The sequence below is a fragment of the Anomaloglossus baeobatrachus genome, chromosome 7 (genome assembly GCF_048569485.1).
Source record: "Anomaloglossus baeobatrachus isolate aAnoBae1 chromosome 7, aAnoBae1.hap1, whole genome shotgun sequence".
In the NCBI taxonomy this organism is placed as follows: domain Eukaryota; kingdom Metazoa; phylum Chordata; class Amphibia; order Anura; family Aromobatidae; genus Anomaloglossus; species Anomaloglossus baeobatrachus.
In genome coordinates, this window is record NC_134359.1 from 42,275,015 (window position 1) to 42,301,867 (window position 26,853).

Genomic DNA, 26,853 nt, shown 5'->3' on the forward strand with positions numbered 1-26,853 from the left:
AGGGGAGCATGTCAACGATAAACGATTTTGCACGATTTTGCGACCATTTTCGATCGCACGTAGGTGTCACACGCAACGACATTGCTAAAGCGGCCGGATGTGCGTCACGAATTCCGTGACCCCAACGACATCGCTTTAGCGATGTCGCTGCGTGTAAAGCGGCCTTTACTGACCAGTGTGGATCACTTTGGTTGGGTGGTTTCCTTGACTGACCATATGTATAGGGCACTACTTTACTGTTTTGCTATGACTTTCTGGTTCACTAGTCAAAATTTGGCCACATAATGTTGTTATCTCCCAAAACTTACAAGTATTTATATCTTTAACTCCTGCATAGGTTCTCCATCCCGACTGCAAAATGTACACACTCTAGGGCAGGGGTGGGCAATTAATTTTACCATGTGGCCACATGAGAAATCTGGATCGTTTTAGAGTGCCAGACTAATATAATTAACTCAGTTCTACCCAATATACTACATCCCTATATACTACACCTGTAATATACTACATCACTACATCCCTATATACTACACCTGTAATATACTACATCACTACATCCCTATATACTACACCTGTAATATACTACATCACTATATCCCTATATACTACACCTGTAATATACTACATCCCTATATACTACACCTGTAATATACTACATCACTATATCCCTATATACTACACCTGTAATATACTACATCACTATATCCCTATATACTACACCTGTAATATACTACATCACTATATCCCTATATACTACACCTGTAATATACTACATCACTTCACCCCTATATACTACATCCCTATATACTACACCTGTAATAAATTACATCACTATATACTACACCTGTAATATACTACACCACTACACCCCTATATACACTTGTAATATACTACACCCCTATATACACCTGTAATATACTACACCACTCCACTCACTACACCATCCATATACTACACCTGTAATATACTACATCCCATATACTACACCTGTAATATACTACATCACTACACCCCCATTTACTACACCACTATATACAACACCCCCATATACTACACCACTATATAATACACCTGTAAAAAAACTACATCACTACACCCCATGTATTACACCACTATATACTACACCACTATATACTACACCTGTAAAACTACACCACTACACCCCCAGTACTAGTCACCATCTGCTCCCCCTCCCCCATTGTCCCCTCCTCAGCTTATTAGTCACTACTTACCTCTCCCTTCTTATTGTCCCCGTCCTCAGGCACCTCCGTACAGGCCCCCACGCTGAGCTGCTCCTTCTCTTGTAAGGGCCCTGGCTGCGCTGATGCTGTTCTCCAAGGGGTCCTCGCCGCTGCTTCTCTCTGTGAAAGCCAATGCTGTGCCGCTTCTTACCCTGCCCGGCGGGAACTTTTGAAATGACACAGAAAGGTGTCGGGCAGGGAACAGAGGAGAGATTCCTACGTTCCGCTGCCTACACTGTGCGGAGCTGCAGGATCTCTCCCTGCCCGGCACGCTGCAGCCTGGCTCCACTGCACCGGCTGAAGAGGGGCGGGCTGGTCAGACAGTAGGCGGGCCGCATCCGGCCCGCGGGCCGCACCTTGCCCAGGTCTGCTCTAGGGAAACTGTTTCTGATTGGGGAGACTGCCGACTTATGTTAGGGAGACTTATAGACCAAGCCTTGATCTTTGGGAAATCTATGTGCAAATTCCTTTCCAAGAAGCAAAATGTCACATATCGAAGGTAGCTATCCTTTTGTTAGAAAGCTGGTGGTCTTTTTCTGTGCCAGCTTTATTGTGGCCCTTAAAGGGATAACTGTTCTCCCTAGATCTCCTTAAAAGACCTCTCATCCCGTCAAATAGTTTCTTGGTCTGCAGGGTGGAGGACAACCAAGAACCCCATAACACTTGTCTACGGATGGGTGTTTTTCCCTTTTGGAGAAGATTGTGGTTCGCTAAACTACCTAATCATGTTGAAAGGCTTGGTGACCAGTCGGACATTGACTTATGGGGTATATGCCTCAAATTGGTGGCACTGATGACGCAGCATTTTTTTCAGACCACCTTCTTAGGTCTCTGTGGATGGTTGTTTTTCCTTTAGGAGAAGTTTGTGGATGGCTAAACTACCAAAGTCATGTTGAAAGGCTTGGTGACCAGTCGGACATTAACTTATGGAGTAGACACCTCCAATTGGGGGCAGTGATTAGGCAGCCTTCTTCATCCTGGAAGAGAGCCTTTTTTCAGACTTCCTTCTTCCTAGCTCTCCATGGATGGTTGTCTTTTTTTTCTCTTTGGAGAAGTTTGTGGATCATGAAACTACCAAAGTCCTATTGAAAGGCTTGGTGAACAGTCGGACATTGACTTACGGGGTAGAGGTGGGGACACTGATGAGGCAGCATTCTTCATCCTGGAGGAGCGCCTTTTTCAGACGTTCTACCTAGGGAAGTATTGCGTGGCCTATAAGACTTCATAGTTAAGGGACAGTCTCCAGATGTATCACCTGAGCAACCTTGGAAAACATCCGCAATATAGTCAAGTGGTTGGTGGATCTTCAGGCATAAATACTTTTGCATTTAGTAAAATAAGACTTGTTTTTTTGTTATGACGAAAAAATAAGGAATTTTTGGTCTTTAAAAGTGCAAAAAAAATCGTACAAATCATTTGTTGAGTGGTCTAGAAGAGTTCCTCCAGATGGGCACCCACCTGAAATTTCCATACAGCTGGATGAGCCTTGGCTAAAAAAATCTTACGAGGGCATAGATTATTTTGGAAAAAGTAACCAGACTGTAATATCCGTGGAATCCCGGCACAGGCCGAGCTGGGACTCATCAAAACATTCATCTCTTGGAATAAACAGAACACATGATACATACTTTTATGGACATATGTTTTCCTTTGTGAACAGCGACGAGATCACAGGGTAGTTGAGGTCGATGTCAACGTGATAAATATCTGCGGATTGTGCGTACATCAAACGGACGCAATGCCACCTAGTTAATACAATAATAAACAGTCTACTTTCTTTAGACCTCGGATAGAAATAACACTACTTATGACATGTCGGCCATGAGAACAGTGGGTAAGTGATGAAAGATAATGGGTTTATCTTAGTCCGTGCAGACCACCCACTCGCACAGTAAAGAGGTCGGGAAGAAGAAATAACGATCAAATTGAATTGGAGGCCATGCCGGTCTCTGGATTTAGACCGTCTAAAGTGGCTTTACTTGTTTCCGTTCTCTCCACCCGAAACCAAAATCACGGTTTCGTTGACTATTTTAAAATAGCAAAAATATTACTCACTTCTTCCAGATCTTCTGTTTTTCTTCCTTGCCTATGGTTACAGGGTTTTTTTCTTTACATGTACTGTCAGAAGCTCAAATCTATAGTTCCTTCTAGTGTAGAAGTTATATCCGGAAACCTCACATCTTTTATGCATTTATTTTATATTGTAATCCTGATTTATTAGCAACAGTGAATGAAATAAGGGTATCGGTTTGAGAAGGAATGGGTCTTTGAATGTGAAGGTAACCCATGCAGCCAATGCGGAGAGTTGAGTAAAGGTGACCATACACCTTCAACAATGCTTTTTCCCATGGTCGGCAAGTTCAGATGACAATAGTCTGGTATGGTCACCTGTCTTGGGTGTGTCACAGTCATGTGGTTTTGGGCCATAGAAGGTCACAGCGTTTGGCTGCGCAATATGCTCCCTTACTTTCTATTGTTCCTGCTGTCAGTATTCATTGTTATAGGTAGCTTTCCTGCTGAATTAATCTCTACCCTTTGTGGACCCAGCAAGAGCTCGCCTTCCACCCAGCTGTTGATCATCAACATTATTTTGGAGCTTATATACCCCTTCTTTTCTTTGGACTGGTGCTGGTTATAGTCTTCAGTTTATTCAAGCCTTGGTGGCAAGCAGGTGGCTTGTACTCCTCTGTGGTATCGTTGCAGAAAGCTTTGCTGAACTTCTACCTAAGTCATCTGTGGATAACTAGTTCATGCATTCTCCCCCCCGTGTGTCTTCCTTGTGTTGTCGTGGGGTTGACTAAGAGCTCATCTCACCTGTTCCCTATTTAGGGCCCAGCACTAGGGATACCTAGTGTGAGGTATCCGGGTTGGCGCATGGGTACGAAACCTATCTAGGGTGGTGAGGGATCAGTAGTAGGTTTGGTCTGGGGTCACCATCTTCCCTCTTCCTAGACACAGGGTTTCCCTTCCCTTACGCTGTGCACTTGGTACTTCCCCGTACCCAGCGTGACCTTATCTTTCACTGCTGCCAAACATCTCTGCAGGCATCTTAAGGTCTGTGAAAACAAGTGGAGTCGGCAAATTGAGGTCCACCATAATGTTTCCTCCTTCTCCTTCAGGAAGAGTGTGGTTGGCCGGTCCCCATTGAAATCCACTTTTTTTCCTGACATTTATCCAATGTGCATGGCTGATATTATCCTTAAGACATTTAATATGTAAGACGTCCTGTATTGTCAGGTTGGTGCCAACTGATTAAATTCACTAAATCTACCTGACTTGTCCGGTACTTGTCTTCTTTGTTTATTTAATAATAATTATTTAATAATGAGTATGTATATTGCATTTAGAATAAATTCTGTGACTATTTATTAAAGGGGTTGATAACTTATAGATCTTGGAGATCCAACAACAAGGACCGGCACCGATCACAAAACGGGTAATATTTATCATCGAATGGATTGGCAATGCGCGCGTTCATGCGCCGCTCCATCAACATCCTATAGGGCTGCCGTCCATTGCGCTCAGCTTTTTTTCAGGAAGCTTGTCAAGAATAAATGGCATGGCAGTCGTGCATCTGACCTGACTTTAAGCGGCGATAAAAATTCCCTGTTGTGCCGATGTTTGAGTCCCAACAGTCGTACCACCACCGATCAAGTTGGTACATATCGTGTGAATACTTGATTTCTTATCACCGGATGATTCTTTTAATTTGGGTTTTATCGGTTTGTTCTGTTGTATTGCCGTGTAGTCCAGGGTTTTATAGGCTGTGTTCACTTGTAACCGTCATTTTTATGAAAACAAAAATTCAATGATGGATGAAGACTGCTGTAATGTTTGACCACCGGTGATGCCTATCCTGTGAATAGGTGACTCATCACCGGACGATACCTTTTAATTTGAGCTATGTTATTAGTTTGCTCCGTTGTGTTGCTGTGTAGTCCAGGGGTTTATCGGCTGTGTTCACTTTTAACCATCATTTTTATTAAAGCAAATATTCAACGATGGATGAAAACGGCTGTAATGTTTCACAATCGGTGACGTCTTTCATGTGAATAGGTGATGACTTATCACTGAACGATTCCTTTAATTTGGGTTTTGTTATCAGTTTGTTCCGTTTTATTGCTGTGTAGTCCAGGGTTTTATAGGCTGTGTTCACTTGTAACCGTCATTTTTATGGAAGCAAAAATTCAACGATGGATGAAGACGGCTGTAATGTTTGACCATTGGTGGCGTCTCTCATGTGAATAGATGACTTTTCACCAGATGATACCTTTAATTTGGGTTGCATTTTCAGTTTGCTCCGTTGTGTTGCTGTGTAGTCCAGGGTTTTATAGGCTGTGTTCACTTGTAACCGTCATTTTTATGGAAGCAAAAATTCAACAATGGATGAACGCAGCTGTAATACTTGAGCACCGGTTCTGAATGTATGAATTTGAAAACAATACAAAGAAAATGTTTTTTTTTTGTTTTTTTTTTTGCAGCTACGAGTTGTACAAAACTGGAAGACTTAAGTTATTTAGATGTTCAGAGAAATGCTCCACTGAGGACTTCAATCCGGATGCCTTGGCACAACACCGCAGGAACCCGTGTACAGCAGGAAATCAAAGGTTGGTCTATATGAAGTGTTGGTTTTGTGGCATGTGAATGGTGCAATAATTAGAGGTTCCATTTTTTATTTTTTTGGGAGGAGAAAATTATTCTTCTCCTTCTACTTAGAGGTGTTTCTCCAAGGGAAGAAACTCAACTTGGCAAGTGAAACTAGGTTAGTTTTCACACATCATGCCTTTCTCCCACTTGGCTGCTCTTGGCAGTCTTGGAATAAATTGGCACCATGTACCGGTGCCCCTGTAGTCCGCCTTTTAAACATTTGGAGTTTGATCATATTGCCTCATTTTAATTTAACCCTTAAGTGCTCCAAACTGCATTTGCCCCTTTTGATTGCAAGTTTTGTTTTTTTGGATGGGGGAGTGAGGGGTTACCATTTTCTCCTCCTAGATTATTTTTATCCTTTTTTTTTTTCTGCAGCTCGCTTTGTCCCCTACAAGCCACAGGACATTCTGCTGAAGCCGCTGTTGTTCGAGGTGCCAAGTATAACAACAGACTCAGTGTTTATTGGAAGGGGCTGGCTCTTTCAGGAGATAGAGGAAAAGCTGAGTTGTTCGGAGCTGCCGGAGAGTCGGGGAGTCGTGATTGCGGGCAGCGTTGGATTTGGAAAGACGGCGGTGATTTCTAAATTGGTGGCGCTCAGCTGTCATGGGACTCGAATGAGGCAGATTGCCTCAAATAGCCCTTGTACCTCTCCCAAAGGTTTGTTACCTGCAAGGTAGACTCCTCGTTCTATATGAAATCATATGGGACTTGATGCACTGACCACTCGTTAAAAAGGGTGTATCCTTAAAGGGATGGGTAAGGCCAATGTGCCACAGGGACAAAAGTGCCCGAAAATATATAATCTGATCATTTTTTGTTATGCCACTACAGGTTATCAATTAGCCTTATGCTGTAAACCCTTGTGGTGTTTGCATATCATGTCATGACTTGCAACATGACTAAAGGATACTTTACACGCTGCGATATCGCTAGCGAGCGTACCCGCCCCCATCGGTTGTGCGTCACGGGCAAATCGCTGCCCGTGTCGCACAACATCGCTAAAACTTGTCACACCTACTTACCTGCCTAGCGACGTCGCTGTGACCGGCGAACCGCCTCCTTTCTAAGGGGGGCGGTTCGTTTGGCGTCACAGCGACATCACTAAGTGGCCGCCCAATACCAGAGGAGGGGCGGAGATGAGCGGGATGAACATCCCGCCCACCTCCTTCCTTCCTCATTGCCGACAGGACGCAGGTACGGTGAGTATCCTCGTTCCTGCAGTGTCACAGCGATGTGTGCTGCCGCAGGAACGACAAACAACCTCGCTACTCACCAGACAACAATATTTGGTGTTTGGACGACCTCTCCAAACCCAACGATTTTAACCACTTTTGCGATCGTTGAAGGTCGCTCGTACGTGTCACACGCTGCGATGTCGCTAACTACGCTGGATGTGCGTCACAAACACCGTGACCCCGACGATAAATTGTTAGCGATATCGCAGCGTGTAAAGCACCTTTTAAGGCTGTGTGTGCAGGGTGCAGATTTGGTGCAGAAATTTTCTGTATGAAATCTTTACCTTCTGGCAGAAAGAACGCACAAAAACACGCGTGCATTTTAAAACGTTTTTGATGCGTTTTTTTCTAATGAAGTCAGTGGAAAACAGTGCAAAACACATGCAGTTTATTTTCTGCACCAAATCTGCAAGTAAAAAATAAGCAACATGCGCACAGCACTTTAGAATTATCATTGACTTTGCTGGCATAAAGAGACATGCAGGTTTCGGCCACAAACTGCACAAAAATGCATAAAAAAACGCACCATGTGCACAAGGCCGAAGGATATTAAAACTCAAAAAATTGACATCCTTCTGGAGATGGCTGATATTGAGGTTTTGACCCCTTCTGTGTACAGAACACAATACTTGTTCCCTGAGTGAGTGACTTTTGTTGTAGCTCTAGGAGTGCGTTGACCACCAGCTAGCTTAGGGGAGTCTTACAGGCCAAGCAGTGCCTTCTGGGAAACAAATATGTAAATTAGATCTCCTCCAAAGATGAAAATGAAAAGTCAGGCATTAACTTATAGGGTAGCTACCTCAATTAACAAGGTACTAATAGAACAGCCATTTGTTTTTCTTTTTGAGGGAAAAGTAATATGAAGAAGGAATGTTTAGTTTGAAAAAGAGAAGGCTGAGAGGAGACTTAATAGCGGTCTACAAATATCTGAAAGGTAAAGGTCGTCACAGTGCAGATGGAACGATCCTATTCTCATTAGCACAAGGAAGTACAAGAAGCAATGGGATGAAACTTAAAGGAAGGAGATTCAGATTAGACCTTAGGAAAAACTTTCTGACAGTGAGGGCAGTCAGGGAGTGGAACAGGCGACCACAGGAGGTGGTGAGGGAGTGGAACAGGCGACCACGGGAGGTGGTGAGGGCAGTCAGGGAGTGGAACAGGCGACTACGGGAGGTGGTGAGGGCAGTCAGGGAGTGGAACAGGTGACCACGGGAGGTAGTGAGGGCAGTCAGGGAGTGGAACAGGCGACCACGGGAGGTAGTGAGGGCAGTCAGGGAGTGGAACAGGCGACCACGGGAGGTGGTGAGCTCTCAATCAATGGAAATCTTCAAGCGGAAATTGGTTAAACGTATAGCTGGGATGATATAGGAAAGCCTGCACTCTCAGGGGGTTGGACTCGATGATCCTTGAGGTCCCTTCTAACTCTACCATTCTATGATTCATTTACATACTTTTTTCCCAGGAAGCATTGGCAGGTCTACGCAAGCAAAAGCTGCAGTTAATCTTGAGGTACCAGGCTTCGCTGCGGAGCCACCTGCTCCTGCCAGGAAAATCTCATACAGTAAATAAGAAAAATCCCTCCATGGAAACGACATCCAGTTGCCAAAAGACAAGTTAGACTTTCTCCATTTTGGGCTCGTTCCTTTGGCTCGACTGTTTGCTCAACCTCCAGGCCATTTATTTTAGATTACTTAATAGCCTAAGTCCTTCCTGCCAGATTCGTCCTGTATGTTTTCCTTTTACAAAGCGCGCTGATTTATTAACTGCCCGTCCTACATAACACACAAAGTGCTATTTTTGCCAGTTTATGATTTCACTTGGTGTTGGATGGAGGTCGTCCAAGATGTGATCTTAATGTTTGAGTCCAAGATTTTGCCCCTTTTCTTAATGTTTTGGCTGAGAACTTATCAAGAAAGATTGAACTTGGTGGAACTTTTTTTTTTTTTTCAACCTGTGTAACTTTTTTTTTTTTCTTTCCTTTTACCCTCGTTTGGATAGGTAATGACCATGCCCCCGAGATTCCCCTGTCTCAGACGTCTCCGCTGAGTCTCACCATGTGTGGTGCAAACACCATGAAAACTCTGGGCACTTGTGGAAGTCCGGAGCACCAAAAATTGATGGATGATTCACTTAAACATCTGGCTTCTAAGGTATCTCTATTCCTTATTTCATATGATTTTTCACTTTTTCCCCGAAAAATCAGTAAGAAAGACTCTTTTGAATGGTTGTATTGACATAGTTCTAATCTAGAGGAACATTGTGGGTTTTTTTGGGGGGGTATTTTTGGAAGCCGTTTACACATTTAGTTACTCCATCCATCTTTGTCATGTTTTTGGTCTACAGGTTGTTGCTTATCATTACTGTCAGGCGGATAATACGTACACATGCCTGGTGCCGGAGTTTGTGCACAGTGTGGCGGCTCTATTGTGCCGCTCACATCAGCTCACCGCTTACAGAGACCTCCTTATCAGGGAACCTCATTTGCAGAGCATGCTCAGCCTGCGGTCTTGTGTACAGGACCCTTTAACTGCCTTTAGAAGAGGAGTCTTGGAGCCGATGGCAAATCTCCGTCGAGGTAGGTGGAAAAGATTACTGGAAACTCTACTGTAAAAAATCGAAGAGGATGCAAAAACCCCTTTACACATTATGGATTGCAATGGTATGTACCCTTATTCATCACCGGCTGCTTTCATGCCGATGTATTCCTGGTTCCCTCGCCCGTCTCTACTTACTTGGCTTTAGCAATGACACGGCATGTTGACATGTTACCACTGCAGCCAATCATTGGCTGTTCCTGTGACGTGTCAACACCCCTGTGGTCCTGCAGCCATTAATTTTCTGTCATACATGCACAATATCCTGGAAGTCATAGGTGCAGAGACCAGCAGGGTACCAGGAAACCTTCAGCATCGGTTCGGCAAAGGATTGTTATTGAGTATTGCATATTTTACACTAAAATAAATGAAATCCGGGTGGAAAAAATCTATGCTCAAGTTTAGTCAGATCAATAGACAGGGTCATATCTGTACAGGGAGTAACTGTAGTCTTAATTTTGGCCCTATACCAGAATTTTAGGTGACGGGCCCTTATATTGATTTTTCGTTGAGGCCCAGGAGCTTTAGATTACACCACTGTGATATTACGTCTACATTTATGGAAAATAATGTTTTCATGTCTTATTTTCCTCCCTTCCATCACCATTAGCGATCTGGGTGATCACAGCATTTTATTTACGTTACAGAACGGAAGATCCCGGAGGAAGAATTCATCATCCTGGTTGATGCTTTAAATGAAGCTGAATTTCACAAACCAGATTACGGTGACACCATTGCCTCCTTTATAAGCAAAATAATTCCAGCATTTCCACCTTGGATAAAACTTATTATGACGGTGCGATCCAATTTTCAGGTAAGTCCATGCTTCACCTTTTTTGTTTTGTTTTTTTTTTTTAATTTTATTTTAGTTCGCACTAGTGATGAGCGAGCACTACCATGCTCAGGTGCTCAGTACTGGTAACTAGTGATGAGCGGGCACTACCATGCTCGGGTGCTCAGTACTCGTAACTAGTGATGAGTGAGCACTACCATGCTCAGGTGCTCAGTACTCGTAACTAGTGATGAGTGAGCACTACCATGCTCGGGTGCTCTGTAGTCGTAACTAGTGATGAGCGGACACTACCATGCTCACTTGCTCAGTGCTTGTAACTAGTGATGAGCGAGCACTTCCATGCTCGGGTGCTCAGTATTCATAACTAGTGATGAGTGAGCACTACCATGCTCGGGTGCTCAGTACTCGTAACTAGTGATGAGTGGGCACTACCATGCTCGGGTGCTTAGTACTCATTACTAGTGATCAGCAGGCACTACCATGCTTGAGTGCTCAGTACTCGTAACTAGTGATGAGTGAGCACTACCATGCTCAGGTGCTCAGTACTCGTAACTAGTGATGAGCGGGCACTACCATGCTCGGGTGCTTGATACTTGTAACTAGTGATGAGCGAGGACTACCATGCTCGGGTGCTCAGTACTGGTAACTAGTGATGAGCGGGCACTACCATGCTCGGGTGCTCAGTACTCGTAACTAGTGATGAGCGAGGACTACCATGCTCGGGTGCTCAGTACTTGTAACTAGTGATGAGCGAGCACTACCATGCTCCGGTGCTCAGTACTCGTAACTAGTGATGAGCGAGGACTACCATGCTCGGGTGCTCAGTACTTGTAACTAGTGGTGAGCGGGCACTACCATGCTCAGGTGCTCGGTACTGGTAACTAGTGATGAGCGGGCACTACCATGCTCGGGTGCTCAGTACTCGTAACTAGTGATGAGCGAGGACTACCATGCTCAGGTGCTCAGTATTCGTAACTAGTGATGAGCGAGGACTACCATGCTCAGGTGCTCAGTACTCGTAACTAGTGATGAGCGGGCACTACCATGCTCAGGTGCTCAGTATTCGTAACTAGTGATGAGCGAGGACTACCATGCTCGGGTGCTCAGTACTTGTAACTAGTGATGAGCGAGCACTACCATGCTCCGGTGCTCAGTACTCGTAACTAGTGATGAGCGAGGACTACCATGCTCGGGTGCTCAGTACTTGTAACTAGTGGTGAGCGGGCACTACCATGCTCAGGTGCTCGGTACTGGTAACTAGTGATGAGCGGGCACTACCATGCTCGGGTGCTCAGTACTCGTAACTAGTGATGAGCGGGCACTACCATGCTCGGGTGCTCAGTACTCGTAACTAGTGATGAGCGGGCACTACCATGCTTGGGTGCTCAGTACTCGTAACTAGTGATGAGCGGGCACTACCATGCTCGGGTGCTCAGTACTCGTAACTAGTGATGAGCGGGCACTACCATGCTCGGGTGCTCAGTACTGGTAACTAGTGATGAGCGAGCACTACCATGCTCAGTATTTGTAATGAGTAGTTGATGCTTGGCTAGGCGTGACTTGAGTATAGTGGAAGTCAATGGAGGGCTCAAGCACTTTTCTGGGAAATGTTTGAGAAAAATGCTTGGTTCCCCATTGACTTCCAGAATTCAGATCAGCGGTATAAGAGCAGGTATAACATCATGGCATTAGGACAAACAAAATCTGGGAAACTTCTGATATAAGTGATGTTTGGTGGTTTGCCAAGTGACTAAGTGAGCTCTTCTTCATCTGTGTATAATGCACTATAATTGGACTGTGAAGCTTTGCCCAGTCTTGCATCTGTTGCTTTACTTGGCTATTGTCCTACTAATAACCTCCTAATGACCTCGTTCACAAGGAATATGGGTATTTGTTCATATGTCACCACCCGCAAAGCGTAACATGTCAGAGCTCGCCGGGGTAGACATACGATTGACTTGTCAAACCAGAAAGGTGAAATTAGATCAGCTCAAAGTTTTATCTGTTTGACAATGAAAGACCTTTTTCAGCAATTCCTACATCTTATACAACTTATAACATGAATGAAATTTCTTCTTTACTTGGTCTCAAATAATATAAGTCTCTTGGTCATGGTCAGGCAGAAACCTCAAGGTGTTGACCGTTACCAATTATTTAAACAGAACCTTCTTCTGATGTCTTATGTGAGTCCTCTCTCATTTCGGACTTGTAGATGAGACTTGGATATCTCATACCCGTTGAACGTTTCGGCAGCTGATCTGCCACCTCAGGGGCTTGTCTGGTGGTTGCAGCTGCATTGCTCCTTGTTAATGCACATTGTTCTCTGTGCTGCTGCTTCTGAGTGTGTGATAGAGACATAGGGGAGCAGGACCTCCAATTCTGTGTAAGCTTTATATACATGACGTCAACACCCACTTATATACAACGCTAAAAAGTCATCCAAAGATACATTTATGCTTTAACGTACTCACAAATTGATAAAAAGTAAAATCAAGAAGTAAGGCTTTCTCTGGAATCACCTAGTAATGCCCCCTACTTGGCTAGATATGACCCCAAACCACCTGGATTCGCATTAGTTGATCTGCCCATTAAATTGACCTCCTAAAGCATATTTGGTACCCCTTCCGGTTTTAACTCATGGCCTCATAAGGCATCATGCACATGGCCATATTATGGTTTGTTTTTCTTTATTGACCATTAGTATTCTAAGGTATCTATAAAGTATATATCTGATTCCTTGACGGAGGAAACACCAGGATCATTAAGATGGTTCTCCTACGATGGCTCCCTGGTTGGTTGTGGGTCTTACTGTGCTGGGTGGGTCATGGCTTCTCGGCCTACGGGCTAAGTGCAATGTTTTTCTAGTATGGGACAAGCAATGTGGATTGATAAAGTAATGCACATTGGGCAAATCCTTTTGGGGTGGACCTTGGGGGGGTTGTATAGTCATTAAGGTAGGTCTCCCGACCTCCAAAATTGATGCTAGGGGCCAAGTAGTTTGAGAGCCCGAGGTGCAGAAGTGCCACATGAGTGGTGACTATGGGTTGCCTTAAAATCACTGAGTGTGGACTTCACTTATTTATTCTGGGCCTTCTGGCCACAATAGATCAGTAATTTCACGCGCAAATCTTCACTCTTTAAATACTTTTGTGTGTGTCGCCCTTTTCATGTTCCTCTTTGTCACAGGGACTTTTAAGAGTACAATCCTCATGATTGGTCTGAAAGTGGAAGGGGGAGATTGTGTCTTCTCCGTTGGGGGGTGAGCTGATTGGACTGAGCTCTTATTTCCTCTGGGGTGGATGTTGGGAGCATGACCGGCTCTTGCTATGCTTTGGCTCGGTGAAGCGTCCGATCCCGGACTCTTGCTGTGGCCTTCTAGTTCTGTTCACTTTTTTTTTTTCTAAAGCACACTTTGGTGGAATTCACAATTTCTGGCTCTTTAAAATATAAAAATATCTGACTTCTTGCATACAATTCTTACGAAAATAATAAGAAAATGTTTGCAATTTTTATATCTGCCACTAGGCCTAATGTTAATCCTCCTTCTTTGTGGACGCCTCCTTCTTTGTGGACGCCTCCTTCTTTGTGGACGCCTCCTTCTTTGTGGACGCCTCCTTCTTTGTGGACGCCTCCTTCTTTGTGGACGCCTCCTTCTTTGTGGGCGCCTCCTTCGTTGGGGGCGCCTCCTTCGTTGGCGGTGCCTCTGTCCCGGTATGGGGCGCCTCTGTCCCGGTATGGGGCGCCTCTGTCCCGGTATGGGGCGCCTCTGTCCCGGTATGGGGCGCCTCTGTCCCGGTATGGGGTGCCTCTGTCCCGGTATGGGGTGCCTCTGTCCCGGTATGGGGTGCCTCTGTCCCGGTATGGGGCGCCTCTGTCCCGGTATGGGGCGCCTCTGTCCCGGTATGGGGCTCCTTCGTCCTGTTGGACACATGTACAATAATGGCAATAGGCTGACCCAGAATTTACTGAATTGTCTTGAATTATTTCATGAGTGCTGTCATCAGGACAAAGGTCATTGTACAGTGAGGAGTAGGGGAGCTGTGAAAGGTCTGTTGTTTGTCTATATGCCTGTTCCATTATAACCCTGTCTCTGATGAGGCTGCTGAAAAGTGTGAGCATAAAGTGTGATATTAAAAAAAAAAAAAAAAATTAAAAAAAATAAAAAAAAAACCCCACATTTTAACATAATCTAATTTAAACAGTAGGAAATTTTCGGATGAAACACTGACTTCAATTCTACTCCTACCCGCGAGTTACAATAAAATCGTGGCATCACTGCAGCCAAATTCAAATTTTTGCAATGGTTACGGGTCGACCTTCCCATTTTTATTTTTTTTTGTAGGAAAACATTACAGTATTTTTCCTTCAAGTAAAAATGTGAAGTGCGACCTGTGCCAATTCCAAGAATTCTGCAGCGATGCTGTAATGTCGTCTGTGAGCCACGGTTAAGGCTTTGATTTTGTAAATGACTCTTGTCGCCTCTGTGCTCTTGGGTTTAGTTTTGATTTCGGATTCGCAACATATAATGAACTTAAGAAAAAGGAGGATCAGAGCAAAATGCTGAATCAATATCAAAAGATTTTTATTTATACATTATGTTCAAGGTGCACAGTGCAGTACAATAAAACATTAGTATTGATACATAGAAAAAGAGGATGGGGAACAGATGGTATGATCAAAATAACCCTTTGCCGGGTATGGACTGGCAGGTAAAAATGTTCTATATTATTAATCCCCTAATCACCTGACATAATTTAGAAAAAAAACCTGTGTGCTAGAAGCAATGGGGTCAATCACGTGGGTAATCCCTGATTGACTGGGGTATGGAGGGCAAAGCCCTGTGGAAATTTGATGAGCTAAAGAGAGGGAAAATCCTTGTAGAGGGTCAAAATTGCTGACCAGATGTATGGCTGACAATCAAAGAAACATCCTGGGGTAAAGGGTATATGAAAAAATTCTCAAGTGAGAGCAAAAAAAGACCCCTCTATACAAAGATGTTCCTGATTTGATTATCAAAAGCTAACCAGGGCATACCACCTCAAAATAGCAATGTATAATAATAAAAAGGTATTGATATAATAAGAAACAGGAGGACAAAAGAGTTTTTTGTGTGAAAAAGTGTCTTTTATTTTTTTTTATGAACAATTTTTATAAAGTTTTTTTAAAGTAAATTACATAAACAGACAAAAGGCAATAGATGATTGTAAACACATCTGCAAAAAAAAAGGAGGATAAAAAAGGGTTGAAGGGGACACAGGACGTATAGCAAGTAATTACGATGTGAAAAGGCCAGTGCCAAGAAGTGGAAGTTAATGCTTGAAGCAGGTGCTGTCACCTACACATCACATGTACACATCAACAAAGTGCTATGTGCCAGCAAAAGGAGATTGCAATATACCCGTTTAAATTGTCAAAAAATAGCAGTACTGTACAGGAAATGCTAAGTACAGAAAAAAGGGGGTAGCAGTAGGGAAGCTGAATACGTAATATCAGTAGCGATAAGTTAAAGTCATACAAATAGCGACAGCTTCCCTAAATAAAGTGCTGGAGTGCAAACATAGCAATAATGGTGATGATAATACACAGCGATGCGCAGGACACATACCATTGGCAGATCAGGGCAGTTCAAGTCTTATGGAAGTGTCCCCTGGGTGGCAGAGTACCCCCCACACCCACCGACGTACGTTTCACCTAGGGGAGAAGAATGTCCCCATATACGGCTTCTTCAGGCAGGGAGAGTGGTGATTAATAATTATAGAACATTTTTACCAGCCAGTCCATAACCCGGCAAAGGGTTATTTTGATCATACCATCTGTTCCCCATCCTCTTTTTCTATGTATCAATACTAATGTTTTATTGTACTTTACTGTGCACCTTGAACATAATGTATAAATAAAAAAATCTTTTGATATTGATTCAGCCTTTTTCTCATGTATCTTGAGCTGCTTTAAACCTGTTGTGGCTTGTCCACCAGGTTTATTTTGTTTTTGTATTTCCAATGGAATGTAAATTTCTCATATAATGAACTTATAAGATGCTGAATATAAATGTGACAGCAAACCAGATAATATTGGGATATATATATATTTTTTTCCTTTGCCTTTTTAAATCACACCAATCAGCAGGATTTTCCTATATAACCTACAGCCAGTGCTATACTGGCACTATCAGGCTGATTCTATACATACGTTTAGTTGTCAGTTAGGATGTATAGGTTTTGAAACACAAGCAAGTAAAGTTTGTAAAATCAGCATTTTGAATGACAGCAGCTGATAGCTGGGGTGGATATTCATAGTTATCCCGTCCCCCTGTTGTTATGCTAATTCTATAGAATCAATTTACTTTGTAACTAGAAGGACCTTTGCTGATGTCATACCCATGTGACCAGAAGGGGTGGGGCCTTAGCCAACAGAAAAATGTTGCTTCCTGGTATCCGCTATGTTGGCTGAGGCCCCGCTCTTTCTGGTCACATGAGTATGACATCAGCACAGGTCCTTCTAGCCACTTAGTAAAATGATTCTATACTAGAAGTAACATAAATAACAGGGCGAGGGGATAACTACGAATAAACAACCCCAGCTATCAGCTGCTGTCATTCAAAAAGCTGCTGATTTTACCAACTTTACTTGCTTGTGTTTCAAAACCTATACATCCTAACTAATAACTAAAGGTATGTATAGAAACAGCCTGATTAGTGCCAGTATAGCACTGGCTTTAGGTTATATAGGAAAATCCTGGTGATTGGTGCGCTTTAAATCCATATGGAGAGATTCCATTAAATCCTTATGGAAACGTCTCGTGAGCAGATAGCGCCAAGAATCGCTTTCTTAGCACTGACATATTGCGAGTTCTTCTCTGAGCCTCGCTGGTAATCCTCCTTTAGTTGCCAGAATACCTCTAAGTCATTGTTGATCCTGCCGGTTACATTACTGCTCGTGTTTGGCTGCCAGGCAATTTACTAAATGCACTTTAAGGGGAATGGAAAACGGTTAGCGTAGTCTTGGAGCAGACATCAGGCGGGATTGTCACATGTCTGATGTCCAACAGATTAATTTTTCATGCGGTAAAAGCAGCCAGCCATCTGCCATTCCTATAAGCCAACTTTTATGTAACCTGCAGCTGCTGAGCACCTATTCATCCACGGCTAGCTGGGCATGCTGGGAATTGCAGTGCGCCACGAGTGGAAGGGTGCGTTCTGTCTAGCTGTAATAAGTCTTTAACAAATGTGTCCTTTTTTTTTTTTTTTTTTTTTAATTCTAGGAAATAACAAGTTCACTGCCCTTGTCCAAGATTTCCTTAGATGATTTCCCGGAGAACAAAGACATTTACAACGACCTGACGGCCTATATACAGTACCGGCACGGCACTAGCCAGGAAATTGCAAACAATATCTCTTTAAATGGGAAAACAGATGCCAGCAGCTTCAGCAAACTGTGCGATCACTTGGTGACGAGGAGCCAGGGGTCTTATCTCTACCTAAAGCTCACCTTGGATCTATTCGAAAGGGGCCACTTGGTGATTAAGAGCTCCAGCTACAAGGTGGTGCCGGTTTCCGTCTCCGAGCTTTATTTGCTCCAGTGCAACATGAAGTTTATGACTAATTCGGCTTTCGAGAAAGCGCTCCCCATTCTGAACCTAGCCCTGGCCTCGCTGCACCCCATGACTGATGAGCAGATCTTCCAGGCCATCATTGCCGGCAGCGTTTACGCCGAACAGCACTGGAAAGACTTTCAGCAGCGCATGGAGCTGCTCTCCTGCTTTTTAATCAAGAGAAGGGACAAGACGCGTATGTTTTGTCACCCCTCCTTTAGGGAATGGCTGGTATGGAGGGCGGACGGAGAGAGTGCACAATTCTTATGTGAACCACGGTAAGGCTGGAATTCATGTAAAAATGTAAAAAAAAAAAAAGTTTGGAAACTTTAGAAAAAAAGATTTTTATTGGAAGATCATGGAGTATTCCGCTTCAGGGACCCCTGTAATCTGTGACACAATCTATCAGCAAATGTTTCACTACAGCACCCCCAGAGGAGGAATGAAGTATTGCACCATTCTGGTCCTCCAAAATGAGCAATGCTTTTTGGAGATAGTAAAGTTTTGTTTGCTGTTTTTTTGTGTTGTTTCTGGCTGATTTTAATTTATTCATTTATTTAGTTAGTCCTATTTATTCCACAGTACTTTACAGACGTGATCATCACTGTCCCCTTTGGGGGCTCACAATCTAAACTTCCGATCAGTATATCGTTGGGGTGTGGGAGGAAACCAACGCAAATACGGGGAGAACATACAAGCTCCTTGCAGATGGTGTCCTTTGTGGAATTTGAACCCAGGACCCCAATGCTGAAAAGGAACAGTGCTGGCCCGGGCTACCCCCCCCCCGTGTGCTGTCCCGCAGAGTCCCCCCCCCCCCCCCCGTGTGCTGTCCCGCAGAGTCCCCCCCCCCCCCCCGTGTGCTGTCCCGCAGAGTCCCCCCCCCCCCCCCGTGTGCTGTCCGCAGAGTCCCCCCCCCCCCCGTGTGCTGTCCCGCAGAGTCCCCCCCCCGTGTGCTGTCCCGCAGAGTCCCCCCCCCCCGTGTGCTGTCCCGCAGAGTCCCCCCCCCCCCGTGTGCTGTCCCGCAGAGTCCCCCCCCCCCGTGTGCTGTCCCGCAGAGTCCCCCCCCCCCCGTGTGCTGTCCCGCAGAGTCCCCCCCCCCCGTGTGCTGTCCCGCAGAGTCCCCCCCCCCCCCCGTGTGCTGTCCCGCAGAGTCCCCCCCCCCCGTGTGCTGTCCCGCAGAGTCCCCCCCCCCCCGTGTGCTGGCCCGCAGAGTCCCCCCCGTTCCCCGTGTGCTGGCCCGCAGAGTTCCCCCCCCCCCCCCCCGTGTGCTGTCCCGCAGAGTCCCCCCCCCCCCCGTGTGCTGTCCCGCAGAGTCCCCCCCCCCCGGTGCTGTCCCGCAGAGTCCCCCCCCCCCGTGTGCTGTCCCGCAGAGTCCCCCCCCCCCCCGTGTGCTGTCCCGCAGAGTCCCCCCCCCCCCGTGTGCTGGCCCGCAGAGTCCCCCCCCCGTTCCCCGTGTGCTGGCCCGCAGAGTTCCCCCCCCCCGTGTGCTGGCCCGCAGAGTCCCCCCCCCCCCCCCCGTGTGCTGGCCCGCAGAGTACCCCAAACCCCCCCCCGGGTGCTGGCCCGCAGAGTCTTCTCCCCCCGGGTGCTGGCCCGCAGAGTCTTCTCCCCCCGGGTGCTGGCCCGCAGTGTCTTCTCCCCCCGGGTGCTGGCCCGCAGAGTCTTCTCCCCCCGGGTGCTGGCCCGCAGAGTCTTCTCCCCCCGGGTGCTGGCCCGCAGAGTCTTCTCCCCCCGGGTGCTGGCCCGCAGAGTCTTCTCCCCCCGGGTGCTGGCCCGCAGAGTCTTCTCCCCCCGGGTGCTGGCCCGCAGAGTCTTCTCCCCCCGGGTGCTGGCCCGCAGAGTCTTCTCCCCCCGGGTGCTGGCCCGCAGAGTCTTCTCCCCCCGGGTGCTGGCCCGCAGAGTCTTCTCCCCCCGGGTGCTGGCCCGCAGAGTCTTCTCCCCCCGGGTGCTGGCCCGCAGAGTCTTCTCCCCCCGGGTGCTGGCCCGCAGAGTCTTCTCCCCCCGGGTGCTGGCCCGCAGAGTCTTCTCCCCCCGGGTGCTGGCCCGCAGAGTCTTCTCCCCCCGGGTGCTGGCCCGCAGAGTCTTCTCCCCCCGGGTGCTGGCCCGCAGAGTCTTCTCCCCCCGGGTGCTGGCCCGCAGAGTCTTCTCCCCCCGGGTGCTGGCCCGCAGAGTCTTCTCCCCCCGGGTGCTGGCCCGCAGAGTCTTCTCCCCCCGGGTGCTGGCCCGCAGAGTCTTCTCCCCCCGGGTGCTGGCCCGCAGAGTCTTCTCCCCCCGGGTGCTGGCCCGCAGAGTCTTCTCCCCCCGGGTGCTGGCCCGCAGAGTCTTCTCCCCCCGGGTGCTGGCCCGCAGAGTCTTCTCCCCCCGGGTGCTGGCCCGCAGAGTCTTCTCCCCCCGGGTGCTGGCCCGCAGAGTCTTCTCCCCCCGGGTGCTGGCCCGCAGAGTCTTCTCCCCCCGGGTGCTGGCCCGCAGAGTCTTCTCCCCCCGGGTGCTGGCCCGCAGAGTCTTCTCCCCCCGGGTGCTGGCCCGCAGAGTCTTCTCCCCCCGGGTGCTGGCCCGCAGAGTCTTCTCCCCCCGGGTGCTGGCCCGCAGAGTCTTCTCCCCCCGGGTGCTGGCCCGCAGAGTCTTCTCCCCCCGGGTGCTGGCCCGCAGAGTCTTCTCCCCCCGGGTGCTGGCCCGCAGAGTCTTCTCCCCCCGGGTGCTGGCCCGCAGAGTCTTCTCCCCCCGGGTGCTGGCCCGCAGAGTCTTCTCCCCCCGGGTGCTGGCCCGCAGAGTCTTCTCCCCCCGGGTGCTGGCCCGCAGAGTCTTCTCCCCCCGGGTGCTGGCCCGCAGAGTCTTCTCCCCCCGGGTGCTGGCCCGCAGAGTCTTCTCCCCCCGGGTGCTGGCCCGCAGAGTCTTCTCCCCCCGGGTGCTGGCCCGCAGAGTCTTCTCCCCCCGGGTGCTGGCCCGCAGAGTCTTCTCCCCCCGGGTGCTGGCCCGCAGAGTCTTCTCCCCCCGGGTGCTGGCCCGCAGAGTCTTCTCCCCCCGGGTGCTGGCCCGCAGAGTCTTCTCCCCCCGGGTGCTGGCCCGCAGAGTCTTCTCCCCCCGGGTGCTGGCCCGCAGAGTCTTCTCCCCCCGGGTGCTGGCCCGCAGAGTCTTCTCCCCCCGGGTGCTGGCCCGCAGAGTCTTCTCCCCCCGGGTGCTGGCCCGCAGAGTCTTCTCCCCCCGGGTGCTGGCCCGCAGAGTCTTCTCCCCCCGGGTGCTGGCCCGCAGAGTCTTCTCCCCCCGGGTGCTGGCCCGCAGAGTCTTCTCCCCCCGGGTGCTGGCCCGCAGAGTCTTCTCCCCCCGGGTGCTGGCCCGCAGAGTCTTCTCCCCCCGGGTGCTGGCCCGCAGAGTCTTCTCCCCCCGGGTGCTGGCCCGCAGAGTCTTCTCCCCCCGGGTGCTGGCCCGCAGAGTCTTCTCCCCCCGGGTGCTGGCCCGCAGAGTCTTCTCCCCCCGGGTGCTGGCCCGCAGAGTCTTCTCCCCCCGGGTGCTGGCCCGCAGAGTCTTCTCCCCCCGGGTGCTGGCCCGCAGAGTCTTCTCCCCCCGGGTGCTGGCCCGCAGAGTCTTCTCCCCCCGGGTGCTGGCCCGCAGAGTCTTCTCCCCCCGGGTGCTGGCCCGCAGAGTCTTCTCCCCCCGGGTGCTGGCCCGCAGAGTCTTCTCCCCCCGGGTGCTGGCCCGCAGAGTCTTCTCCCCCCGGGTGCTGGCCCGCAGAGTCTTCTCCCCCCGGGTGCTGGCCCGCAGAGTCTTCTCCCCCCGGGTGCTGGCCCGCAGAGTCTTCTCCCCCCGGGTGCTGGCCCGCAGAGTCTTCTCCCCCCGGGTGCTGGCCCGCAGAGTCTTCTCCCCCCGGGTGCTGGCCCGCAGAGTCTTCTCCCCCCGGGTGCTGGCCCGCAGAGTCTTCTCCCCGCAGAGTCTTCTCCCCCGGGTGCTGGCCCGCAGAGTCTTCTCCCCCCGGGTGCTGGCCCGCAGAGTCTTCTCCCCCCGGGTGCTGGCCCGCAGAGTCTTCTCCCCCCGGGTGCTGGCCCGCAGAGTCTTCTCCCCCCGGGTGCTGGCCCGCAGAGTCTTCTCCCCCCGGGTGCTGGCCCGCAGAGTCTTCTCCCCCCGGGTGCTGGCCCGCAGAGTCTTCTCCCCCCGGGTGCTGGCCCGCAGAGTCTTCTCCCCCCGGGTGCTGGCCCGCAGAGTCTTCTCCCCCCGGGTGCTGGCCCGCAGAGTCTTCTCCCCCCGGGTGCTGGCCCGCAGAGTCTTCTCCCCCCGGGTGCTGGCCCGCAGAGTCTTCTCCCCCCGGGTGCTGGCCCGCAGAGTCTTCTCCCCCCGGGTGCTGGCCCGCAGAGTCTTCTCCCCCCGGGTGCTGGCCCGCAGAGTCTTCTCCCCCCGGGTGCTGGCCCGCAGAGTCTTCTCCCCCCGGGTGCTGGCCCGCAGAGTCTTCTCCCCCCGGGTGCTGGCCCGCAGAGTCTTCTCCCCCCGGGTGCTGGCCCGCAGAGTCTTCTCCCCCCGGGTGCTGGCCCGCAGAGTCTTCTCCCCCCGGGTGCTGGCCCGCAGAGTCTTCTCCCCCCGGGTGCTGGCCCGCAGAGTCTTCTCCCCCCGGGTGCTGGCCCGCAGAGTCTTCTCCCCCCGGGTGCTGGCCCGCAGAGTCTTCTCCCCCCGGGTGCTGGCCCGCAGAGTCTTCTCCCCCCGGGTGCTGGCCCGCAGAGTCTTCTCCCCCCGGGTGCTGGCCCGCAGAGTCTTCTCCCCCCGGGTGCTGGCCCGCAGAGTCTTCTCCCCCCGGGTGCTGGCCCGCAGAGTCTTCTCCCCCCGGGTGCTGGCCCGCAGAGTCTTCTCCCCCCGGGTGCTGGCCCGCAGAGTCTTCTCCCCCCGGGTGCTGGCCCGCAGAGTCTTCTCCCCCCGGGTGCTGGCCCGCAGAGTCTTCTCCCCCCGGGTGCTGGCCCGCAGAGTCTTCTCCCCCCGGGTGCTGGCCCGCAGAGTCTTCTCCCCCCGGGTGCTGGCCCGCAGAGTCTTCTCCCCCCGGGTGCTGGCCCGCAGAGTCTTCTCCCCCCGGGTGCTGGCCCGCAGAGTCTTCTCCCCCCGGGTGCTGGCCCGCAGAGTCTTCTCCCCCCGGGTGCTGGCCCGCAGAGTCTTCTCCCCCCGGGTGCTGGCCCGCAGAGTCTTCTCCCCCCGGGTGCTGGCCCGCAGAGTCTTCTCCCCCCGGGTGCTGGCCCGCAGAGTCTTCTCCCCCCGGGTGCTGGCCCGCAGAGTCTTCTCCCCCCGGGTGCTGGCCCGCAGAGTCTTCTCCCCCCGGGTGCTGGCCCGCAGAGTCTTCTCCCCCCGGGTGCTGGCCCGCAGAGTCTTCTCCCCCCGGGTGCTGGCCCGCAGAGTCTTCTCCCCCCGGGTGCTGGCCCGCAGAGTCTTCTCCCCCCGGGTGCTGGCCCGCAGAGTCTTCTCCCCCCGGGTGCTGGCCCGCAGAGTCTTCTCCCCCCGGGTGCTGGCCCGCAGAGTCTTCTCCCCCCGGGTGCTGGCCCGCAGAGTCTTCTCCCCCCGGGTGCTGGCCCGCAGAGTCTTCTCCCCCCGGGTGCTGGCCCGCAGAGTCTTCTCCCCCCGGGTGCTGGCCCGCAGAGTCTTCTCCCCCCGGGTGCTGGCCCGCAGAGTCTTCTCCCCCCGGGTGCTGGCCCGCAGAGTCTTCTCCCCCCGGGTGCTGGCCCGCAGAGTCTTCTCCCCCCGGGTGCTGGCCCGCAGAGTCTTCTCCCCCCGGGTGCTGGCCCGCAGAGTCTTCTCCCCCCGGGTGCTGGCCCGCAGAGTCTTCTCCCCCCGGGTGCTGGCCCGCAGAGTCTTCTCCCCCCGGGTGCTGGCCCGCAGAGTCTTCTCCCCCCGGGTGCTGGCCCGCAGAGTCTTCTCCCCCCGGGTGCTGGCCCGCAGAGTCTTCTCCCCCCGGGTGCTGGCCCGCAGAGTCTTCTCCCCCCGGGTGCTGGCCCGCAGAGTCTTCTCCCCCCGGGTGCTGGCCCGCAGAGTCTTCTCCCCCCGGGTGCTGGCCCGCAGAGTCTTCTCCCCCCGGGTGCTGGCCCGCAGAGTCTTCTCCCCCCGGGTGCTGGCCCGCAGAGTCTTCTCCCCCCGGGTGCTGGCCCGCAGAGTCTTCTCCCCCCGGGTGCTGGCCCGCAGAGTCTTCTCCCCCCGGGTGCTGGCCCGCAGAGTCTTCTCCCCCCGGGTGCTGGCCCGCAGAGTCTTCTCCCCCCGGGTGCTGGCCCGCAGAGTCTTCTCCCCCCGGGTGCTGGCCCGCAGAGTCTTCTCCCCCCGGGTGCTGGCCCGCAGAGTCTTCTCCCCCCGGGTGCTGGCCCGCAGAGTCTTCTCCCCCCGGGTGCTGGCCCGCAGAGTCTTCTCCCCCCGGGTGCTGGCCCGCAGAGTCTTCTCCCCCCGGGTGCTGGCCCGCAGAGTCTTCTCCCCCCGGGTGCTGGCCCGCAGAGTCTTCTCCCCCCGGGTGCTGGCCCGCAGAGTCTTCTCCCCCCGGGTGCTGGCCCGCAGAGTCTTCTCCCCCCGGGTGCTGGCCCGCAGAGTCTTCTCCCCCCGGGTGCTGGCCCGCAGAGTCTTCTCCCCCCGGGTGCTGGCCCGCAGAGTCTTCTCCCCCCGGGTGCTGGCCCGCAGAGTCTTCTCCCCCCGGGTGCTGGCCCGCAGAGTCTTCTCCCCCCGGGTGCTGGCCCGCAGAGTCTTCTCCCCCCGGGTGCTGGCCCGCAGAGTCTTCTCCCCCCGGGTGCTGGCCCGCAGAGTCTTCTCCCCCCGGGTGCTGGCCCGCAGAGTCTTCTCCCCCATCCCCCGGGTGCTGGCCCGCAGAGTCTTCTCCCCCATCCCCCGGGTGCTGGCCCGCAGAGTCTTCTCCCCCATCCCCCGGGTGCTGGCCCGCAGAGTCTTCTCCCCCATCCCCCGGGTGCTGGCCCGCAGAGTCTTCTCCCCCATCCCCCGGGTGCTGGCCCGCAGAGTCTTCTCCCCCATCCCCCGGGTGCTGGCCCGCAGAGTCTTCTCCCCCATCCCCCTTGTGCTGGCCCGCAGAGCCCCCCCCATCCCCCTTGTGCTGGCCCGCAGAGTCCCCCCCCCCCCCCTTGTGCTGGCCCGCAGAGTCCCCCCCCCCCCTTGTGCTGGCCCGCAGAGTCCCCCCCCCCCCCTTGTGCTGGCCCGCAGAGTCCCCCCCCCCCCCCCTTGTGCTGGCCCGCAGAGTCTTCCCCCCCCCCCCCGTGCTGGCCCGCAGAGTCCCCCCCCCCCCGTGCTGGCCCGCAGAGTCCCCCCCCCCCCCCCTTGTGCTGGCCCGCAGAGTCTCCCCCCCCCCCCCCCCCCCGTGCTGGCCCGCAGAGTCTTCTCTCCCCCCGTGCTGGCCCGCAGAGTCCCCCCCCCCCCCCCCCCCCGTGCTGGCCCGCAGAGTCTTCTCTCCCCCCCCCCCCGTGCTGGCCCGCAGAGTCTTCTCCCCCATCCCCCGGGTGCTGGCCCGCAGAGTCTTCTCCCCCATCCCCCGGGTGCTGGCCCGCAGAGTCTTCTCCCCCCGTGCTGGCCCGCAGAGTCCCCCCCCCCCCTTGTGCTGGCCCGCAGAGTCCCCCCCCCCCCTTGTGCTGGCCCGCAGAGTCCCCCCCCCCCCCTTGTGCTGGCCCGCAGAGTCCCCCCCCCCCCCTTGTGCTGGCCCGCAGAGTCCCCCCCCCCCCCTTGTGCTGGCCCGCAGAGTCCCCCCCCCCCCCCTTGTGCTGGCCCGCAGAGTCCCCCCCCCCCCCCCCTTGTGCTGGCCCGCAGAGTCCCCCCCCCCCCCCTTGTGCTGGCCCGCAGAGTTCCCCCCCCCCTTGTGCTGGCCCGCAGAGTCTCCCCCCCCCCCCCCCCCGTGCTGGCCCGCAGAGTCCCCCCCCCCCCCCGTGCTGGCCCGCAGAGTCCCCCCCCCCCCCCCCTTGTGCTGGCCCGCAGAGTCTCCCCCCCCCCCCCCCCCCCCGTGCTGGCCCGCAGAGTCTTCTCTCCCCCCGTGCTGGCCCGCAGAGTCCCCCCCCCCCCCCCCCCCCCGTGCTGGCCCGCAGAGTCTTCTCTCCCCCCCCCCCCCGTGCTGGCCCGCAGAGTCTTCTCCCCCATCCCCCGGGTGCTGGCCCGCAGAGTCTTCTCCCCCATCCCCCGGGTGCTGGCCCGCAGAGTCTTCTCCCCCCGTGCTGGCCCGCAGAGTCCCCCCCCCCCCTTGTGCTGGCCCGCAGAGTCCCCCCCCCCCCTTGTGCTGGCCCGCAGAGTCCCCCCCCCCCCCTTGTGCTGGCCCGCAGAGTCCCCCCCCCCCCCTTGTGCTGGCCCGCAGAGTCCCCCCCCCCCCCTTGTGCTGGCCCGCAGAGTCCCCCCCCCCCCCCCTTGTGCTGGCCCGCAGAGTCCCCCCCCCCCCCCCTTGTGCTGGCCCGCAGAGTCCCCCCCCCCCCCCTTGTGCTGGCCCGCAGAGTTCCCCCCCCCTTGTGCTGGCCCGCAGAGTCTCCCCCCCCCCCCCCCCGTGCTGGCCCGCAGAGTCTTCTCCCCCCCCCCCCCGTGCTGGCCCGCGTTTTTCGGTCTTCTCTTCAGTCTTGAGGTTTAGAGAACCACACTGCAGCATCTAGATATAGTTAGTATATTTCATTGGGGCCATATTGTTAGGTTCATTTACATCTTGTCTCTTCGAGGATATTCATCTGATCTGTAGTATTCCCCAGCATACAACTCTGATAGATATACCACTAGCCATTGATTAAAATATGTATACGGCACAGTAGACCACACTTTTTTTTTTTTTCCC

General features: G+C 52.6%; 1 protein-coding gene across 3 annotated transcripts in view; it reads left to right on the forward strand.

Moving 5' to 3' along the window:
* TANC1 (tetratricopeptide repeat, ankyrin repeat and coiled-coil containing 1) overlaps positions 1–26,853 on the forward strand; it is a 133,348-nt gene that overhangs the window by 26,254 nt on the left and 80,241 nt on the right. For all 3 annotated transcript variants that reach the window (XM_075317251.1, XM_075317250.1, XM_075317253.1), the window contains 6 exons: positions 5,723–5,848; positions 6,267–6,548; positions 9,125–9,276; positions 9,470–9,701; positions 10,368–10,534; positions 17,775–18,382. In XM_075317251.1, the coding sequence (XP_075173366.1) occupies positions 5,723–5,848; positions 6,267–6,548; positions 9,125–9,276; positions 9,470–9,701; positions 10,368–10,534; positions 17,775–18,382 (1,567 nt within the window). The remainder of the gene's footprint in view (positions 1–5,722; positions 5,849–6,266; positions 6,549–9,124; positions 9,277–9,469; positions 9,702–10,367; positions 10,535–17,774; positions 18,383–26,853) is intronic.